The sequence below is a fragment of the Austrofundulus limnaeus genome, unplaced genomic scaffold (genome assembly GCF_001266775.1).
Source record: "Austrofundulus limnaeus strain Quisiro unplaced genomic scaffold, Austrofundulus_limnaeus-1.0 Scaffold110, whole genome shotgun sequence".
In the NCBI taxonomy this organism is placed as follows: domain Eukaryota; kingdom Metazoa; phylum Chordata; class Actinopteri; order Cyprinodontiformes; family Rivulidae; genus Austrofundulus; species Austrofundulus limnaeus.
This window is the reverse complement of record NW_013952512.1, coordinates 905,579-913,416: the sequence shown is the minus strand read 5'-3', so window position 1 is coordinate 913,416 and position 7,838 is coordinate 905,579. Positions and strand designations below refer to the sequence as shown.

At 37.9% G+C, this 7,838-nt stretch overlaps 1 protein-coding gene across 2 annotated transcripts in view; it reads right to left on the bottom strand.

Moving 5' to 3' along the window:
- Positions 1-78: 78 nt before the first annotated feature.
- The window catches only part of b3glcta (beta 3-glucosyltransferase a), a 74,783-nt gene continuing 67,023 nt past the window's right edge, over positions 79-7,838 (bottom strand). Inside the window, exons 12-15 of one of the 2 annotated variants that reach the window (XM_014014130.1) lie at positions 5,319-5,418; positions 4,787-4,906; positions 2,489-2,633; positions 79-346 (exon numbers count right to left, since the gene is read on the bottom strand). In XM_014014130.1, coding sequence (XP_013869584.1) covers positions 185-346; positions 2,489-2,633; positions 4,787-4,906; positions 5,319-5,418 — 527 coding nt within the window. In that variant the 3' untranslated portion in view covers positions 79-184. The remainder of the gene's footprint in view (positions 347-2,488; positions 2,634-4,786; positions 4,907-5,318; positions 5,419-7,838) is intronic. The other variant, XM_014014131.1, reaches the window with a different exon arrangement.

Below are 7,838 nucleotides of genomic sequence, written 5' to 3'. Positions count from 1 at the left end.
CACACACACACACACACACACACACACACACACACACACATGGTCCCTCTTAATAATAATTAAATGTGACTATACAAAAACTTTTACATCTGTTTATAGATCACTTTTTGTGTTACAAAAACACAAACACACGCACACACATACTCTGTATATACACTGCTTCATACAGACTTATGTGTGCTCATCATAACTCGGATCTGTTATGAGATTCCTCTGAATTCTCCGCCCTCGAGTCGTCTCTGAGCCATTTGTTGAAAACACTAACTGGGTCGATGTTCCAGTGTTTATGGAAGGAGATGGGCACCTGGTGGGCTAAAAGGTCTTTAGCGTAGTCCTCGGGGCGGGCCTGAAAGGAAGGAAGTTAAAAACTGTAACAAAGAGCTGCAGCAGTCAAAGAAATGTAAACACTTTTATACATTGTAGATACTGCTTCTAACAGGACAAAAAACTCAAAAACCTTTGAGAATTTCAAGTTATTAAAAAAAGCACGTTTAAACACTGATGTCAGTAACAGCTAAATTCCTTTTTGTTGCTTTGCTCAGATTTTATTTCTTTTAAAAACTGTCAAAAATGCCTGCAGCTTTAAAGGCCTCTCTCTGGTCTACGATGGAGTATAAGGGCCACACTAAGAGACTTTTTGTTTTTAATTATAAGATTAAAGCTATTTAAATTATGAAAATAAAGTAGTTATATTATGAGAACTCCTACAGGAAAAAGCATTCTTACCACTGACTACTTCATAAGCACTGTGACTACAGGCTGTCCACAGCAGGTGTGTGGCAAATGAGGAGGAAATGAGGGGAAAAAAGACAAGGAATGGGAATGGACATATATTCTCGTAATATTGCAACATTTTTCTCATAATAAACAAAAGATCTTGTATGGTCCTAATACTGTTGTATTAGCCTTTTAATCTCAACATATAATAGATAAAGTGGATGTAAGCCTTAACCTTGGTGACTGCTTTCAAATGTGACCTCATTTTTTGCTTTTATTGACTTCCATTCATTATTGTAACTGGATTTATGCCTAACCCAGACATTTTCCCTAACACTAACCTTTACTACTTTATTCCTAACCCTAAACTGAGCCAAAACTTAATTCATACTATACCTCTAAACCTAACTAGTAGAGCTGCAGACAAAGTGAGGATCGGGAAAAGGTTTGTTCTTCTATCCTCATGGGGACTTTGCACTGGCTTCCATTCATTTACCGGCCATTTATACAGCCAAACCTTGACCCTTTACTCAAACCTAACCTCACAGGTAAATACTTGACCCTAAACCTAACCTAAACTCAGTTCACACCTTAGTCCTAAAGCTAACCCCTGACCCACCAACGGTATTTTTGCCAATGGGGTCGGGCTTTTTTTCCCCCTTATGGAACAGTGGTGTACCGGGAAATGGTCAAAAATTGTCCCCACCAGGTAGCCAAAATATTTACACACATCTATGTATTACGTTTGCTTCCATAATTGTCAAACATCTTTTTTATGTCATGACTGATTCAAATCAAATTTTCTGTTTTTGTTTCTGCCATTCTGATTGGTTCTGGTAAAAGATGCTTCAGATTTGATTCTTAGGAAGCTGAGTAGATACCAATCAGTGCCGTAAAGAAAACACTTGAGCCCAAGGACAGGTCAAAAAATAAATAAATAAATAAATAAATAAATAAATAACTCCACTTGTGGGGAGAAACACGAGATGTGAGCTCTGTAGAACCAAGTTATTATGCACACTCAAACCTGTTGTCAAACTCTCCTGTGTCTCTGTCACAGTAATGACAAGTGTTTCTGCCCACATTCAGGCGACACAATCTGCACTGAAAAAACCCTCTTACCACGATCTGACAATGAAAAGAAAAACTCCAGGTGTTACAATCCTAATGATGCTAGTTAAACACTTAAAACAAGCCTGCCCGTGTACTAAAAAAACGTTTTTTAATCTCATTTGACGGTGCAAAGCTTTCTTCTTTGACTGACCTTGTGCATTGTCTGATGAAGTGTCTGCTTTAAAATGTTGAGAGAATTGCTTCAATTCATCAAAAAAACTTTCATTTTCTCAGACAAAGAGTAAAACGATTCAATTCACCCGATTGTTTTGAAGATTATAAAAAACAAACAACTTTGATGCAGTCAGAGCAAAAGTAGAAAAACCTGCATGGATATGAAAGTCCTGTGAAATTTAGATCCTGATGGATAGGTTGTTGTCTACAAACATGATTGATGTCTCTGCTTGTCTTTGGCTGATGAATCTATAAAACCTGCTCGGTTCACATTGTTTTCTTCATGAATCTATCTCACAGCAAAACCCATTCCAGGAAAACATTTGTCTCTAGGCTGAAAAGAAGAGAGTGATTTTAATGTATACAGGACTTCAGCAAGTTGCTTTTTTTTTGGTAAAATGCGCTTTTTTTCTTTGAAAGCCCAAATGATTCCTATTGTCTGGATACAAGTGAAAAGGAAGGCACAGCAAATGTTGAATCCAACCTGGTGAAAGAGAGGACTGTGCGTGATGGGAAGCCTGAGAGCATTGAGGCACATTCCCAGCACCATGTCATCCGGCGCATCATTGCTGTAGCACTTGCAGCCGCTCTTCAGAATTCGGACCACAGCCTCCCTGCTAAACACCATACTGCAGCAACACAGCAGACGTGTAAACAAAACAGACCAAAGAGAAAGAAATATACCTTAGTCAAAGTAAATGTTCGGAAAAAAAGGTACATGTAAATGAGAGCTGCAGGCTTTGTGAGACAAACTGAATTAATTTGGAAGTCTTGTCAACACGGACTGGCTTCATTCACTTCCTCCGCTGCCACTGCAAAACTACAGGCAGACCAAAACGGCACAGGAAATAGATGTCGTTATTCACAACTCCTCCTGCTCGCTGATTGGCCCGGTTCAAATTCCTTGTCTATGGGAGAAATCCCAGACGGAGCAGTGAAGGGAAACTAGAATTGAGCAGAACTGTTTAGGAAAGCGAGGCAAGGCTACTATAGTGGAAAGTTAGTTTTGTTTTAACTAGATGCCTGTTTTTGCATTGATCAACAATTTGTATTTGACGAATAAGTGTGAGCAAAATTGAAATTTTAGCCTCACTCATCAGACAGCTCAGTCCAGGACCGATGCATGTTCTGTCCTCCTCAGATCATACAGAAAAACACGAAGGTGGAAAGGCGAGTAAAGTGAGCCCATCTGTGATGCCCCTCTGAGCCCCCAATTCTACCGGAGTCGGGTCCGAACTGAGCAGACAGACTTGTGAAAAAGCAACCAGTGGTTCAGAAAATGATATTGAGCTGATGACATCAGTGAGCAACCACAGGATTAATCAACAAACCGATTAATTACCAAGGAAATATTAAAGATGACGCTAAACACCTTTGTAGTTAGTTTAAAGGATAATGAACCACAGGATCACTAAAATGAGTTGATTCAGTTTTTTTAAGTGAAGCAGACGTCAGTGAGCAACCACGGGATTAATTAACAGATTTATTACCGAGGGAGTATTAAAGACAACACAGAACAGCAGCTTTGTAGTTAGCTTAAAACTTTTGAACCACAGGATCGCTAAAATGACTAAATTTGCGACCCATCACATCGAAACGAGGATTAAGTGTAAAAGTGGTATATGGAGAAATAGGCAACTATAGTGTTTTGATTGAAACATTTGCAAAAATTTCATTTTGTCAAAACATAATGAATAAATGCTTCATCAGTGTTTCATTTGAATGAACTGTCTGAAATATTATCATAAAACAAAATTCTCAAGCACTTTTTTGAGCAGTAGCAACAAAAAAAAACTGATTTTGAGGAAAAACGCCTTAAAATTTTGAGATTTTCCCTGTGAGCTAGCAATGTTTTTGTTTCTTTTCAGCTGGGAAATGTCAATATTCAAATATAATTTGAGGTTTCCTCTTTATAAGGACAYCAAAAATTACTCAATAAAATGACAAAAAATTAAGATTCAGACCAAATATTTATGTATTAATGTAATCAACAAGACAAATGAAGTCATATAAATTTACCTAAGATATCAGAATGATCCAGATATCAAAATATAGCGTTTAAAGGCAGGAATCTGAAAATGTAATTAGGTCATTTTGACCGAATTTGACATAATCTTCATTTTAATATGATGGGTCACATTTAGTTTAGTTTTTTTTGTTTTGTTTTGTTTGTTTGATTCGAAGCAGATGTTAGTGAGTGACCGCAGAATTAATCAACAGATTTATTACTGAGGGAGTACTAAAGACAACACAGTACAGCAACTGTTTCGTTAAAAAAATACTGAACCCCAGGATTGTTAAAATGACTTAATTCTGTAGTATTATTTTTTTGATACGATTTGGTCACACAATAAATACGTTGCCACTCAAGTCGAGCTGAGATCTGTTTCACGCCTCTTTTGGTTCCACTCTGCTGGGTTCATTTCTGAACGCGTATTGGAGCAGGAACTGGCCGACTTCTCCTGTGATTTATGAATGAACAGAGGGAACTTAAAGCCTGGACTAGTCTGTGTGGCGATTTCATGGTCCTGTCTTGTGAAAGAGGCTATTGTGACATCAAAGTAGCTAATAGGAAAAGGTTGTAATTTCTTTAATTGACAAATAGCTTGTCCTTTTTATAATGGATCATCTGCAAACCAAATATTCCTTAAAACACACTTCTAAATTAAACAAAAAAGGTTTATAATTAGATTAAAGATTACGGTTTTCATCACACAGACTTTTATTAATCCATTGCCTCCTTATTTTCATCATCTTAAAGCAGTTGAGCTGTAAAACTCACCCTCCGCCTCCGGTGATGTAACTGTAGCCACCTTGGCTCAGGCCGTAGCCGTATCTTTCTCCGAGACACACCGGCTCAGAGGGGTCATAACAGCTCAGCAAGACTCGGAGTCGTGGGAGGCTGCAAAAAGGCAAAGGTATCACACACATCATAGACAAATGAGTGTGATTAAATGGCTATGAAAATGTCCATTTAGAGGCTGGAACTGCTCTCCCTCTGGCACTATCCAAAGGATTCCACATAAAGGGGCGGCCTGACTGAAAGTAAAGCCAGCTGGATGTTCATTCAAATTCTGAGCCTTTTAGACGGCCCACAGAATGTTAATCTCTCCGGAGTTTATTCTCCCGAAGTGACTTCTTCGCGTTCAACTTTTACACTCTGCCACTGCGCAAGTATCTTCAAAGCTAAAATGGGAAAGTTATGAATGTCAGTCAAATTTTGGGATACATGAAAGACATCTGAGCCGGCAAGCGCTGTGTTTAAAAAAAGCTATGATGAAGTCAAATATTCTTTTGACATCATCGCGTCATACCTGATAAGTGTGTCATCATCCACAATAACAAGCCACTTGGTGTTCGGGACGGCGCTGCTTAGAAATCTTTGCAGGATTGCAAATGTTTTCCCACAGTGGCCTGCAAAATAAAGACATGCTATCAATGGAGGAACCAGAGTGACTTAATTACATATCGACCGTGTGCAGTATTGTGGTACACAAAGATAAATGACCCTGTTAGGAAGAAAGACACGCTGGTATTTATTTACATGTACAAACGCCTGGGTAGTGGGTACACACAAAGACATCCACAGAATGTGACAAAAAAGACAAAAAAAAAAAGAATGCAACTATTTATATTCGCACTTCAAGGTAAAGAGTCACAATAGTCACTATTAAAAAATAAAAAACCGACGAGAAATTATAATTTATAGAGGTCTTTTCAGAGGGCAATAAAGATAAGTAGGACTATTGTGCCAAAACCTTACAATGTGCTCTACTTTGCATTTGCAAAGTACATTTGCTTTACAGGGTTTGTGCATCGTAAGCATAAACTCGCTGCAGCTCCGCTTTCCCCCTCAAGGACACCTGAGCAGTTCGTTTGACTGTTGGCGCACACATCAGCTACTTCCCAGATCAAACAAGTCAACCCAGGGTTGTAGCGTCTTTGACTGCAATTATTCACATTTCTAAAGATTTTTCATTGCGCTGCAGTCAACAGGATTTTCAAGTTGGCTGTTTGCTTTTTTAAAATGTGTCTTTTGGAGCTGCGTGAGAAGAAAGGACGCCTGTCTACCTTCTGACTACTCACAGAAACGAAGAGCGTCTGGCATGACAGGCCACAGAGATCAAACATTGACTCTGGCATGTTTGACATAAGGGCCAGATGGAACAAAATGCTCTGCCATCTTTTAAAAACAAGAACTTGGGATGTGGTAGTAAACAATGTTTACCTAAAGCCAAGAAGGAAAAAAAAAAACCTGAAAAAAAAAAAACATCCATCAGAATTCAGACACTTTATCAGGGCTCAAAGCAGAGGAATGGAAATCCCTGGTGGCACGCATCACAAAGAATACAGAGACCCGACTGTTTTATTTATAAGAGACCTATGATTTTTTTTCTTGTATCTGAATATTGAATAAGAAAAGACGCCCTGACAGGAATATAATCCAAAATTCACACTTTTAAAGGCGGATCTCCAGACAAGGCCAGTAATCTTAATGGAAGTAGAAGGTTGCCAGTGATGCTTCAGACATAATTTCTTTCTTCAAGTTTCAGGTGATAAAAAATATTCAACGACCTCAAAAAAAATAAAATAAAAAATAAAAAAGCAACTACTTTTGATATCACAAAAAGCTCCCCTTTGGATTCAGATACTGACTATTTAAACATGATAATGCTGAATGTGCAAAAGCTCTTACGCCACAATTTCCGGGTCTTGTATCATCGTTTCTTTTACTTCCTCACTATATTTTTTCAACTTTAAACTGCTGAGTTCCTCATTCCATTTTCATTTTATTGTCTCTGTAAGAATGTGAAAATATTGTGTTATTGCAGCAGTATCATAAACCAGATGGGCTAAAAACGAGTGAGCGAGACAATGTGGAGAACTTTCTCTTCCATTGGACTCTCTAGACTTATTTCCTGTCTGCTTATCGGCCATTTTTAATACACTTTCTCATTTCGTTTGGTTCATATGTGGTTGGATGATATTATCTGAGGGGCACAGGCCAGACTAGTGGAGATGAATTCAAACACGGCGGTGCTGGATGAATGCTATGGATTAGCATAAACCTTTGGGCCCTGGGAAAATAGGAAAAAAGAATAATGATAGAATTATTCATATCTCAGTTCTATCCGTTTATTAATAAGAGACAAAATCTAAGACAAAAAAGTTGTTTATTTCTCATTTATTTTAATCATGAATATTTTTTTTTGCTTTCCAACCAAGTTGTTGTCAGTGACCAACCTGTACCTGCAGGAAGTAAAATCTGTTGTAAGCTCCACGAGGATAGATTTGGCTTTTTCCCAAGCTAGTTGTTGGTGACAGACTGCAAAATGTTGCCAACACCAGACAGGTGCCTCTTGTTAGTAAAACAATCTGGCATCTCAAGTTAAAATAACTGTGAAGAAAATACTTTCTTCTAGGTGGTCTTTGAGACTTCGCATCCTAGCCTCCTCTTCTCAATAAGGAGCGGAAACAGCTGTGAGTGCTAAAGTAGAAAAAAATATATAGCTAAAAATCATCCCGTTAGCTTTTCTTTGGATTGTCAGTTTTGAAGTATTAAAAGAGGAAATGTGCCATCTTTAGATAATAAATGTCTTTTCTAAAATTAGCCAATAAAAAATTTTAACGTTTGATTCAAAACTTTTATTTAAATTTTAGCCGACAAATCATCCTTTTTTTATTTTAATTTTAGAATTCGGAATCAAATCAGTCCAGAAATCCAACAGTTAGTTTATTCACCAAGATGCCAAATCATTTTTAAGTTCAAATAGAACACACTTACTGAAGGGTTTTGGCTGTTTACCAAGAATGTCCCTGATGATGGGCGGTGG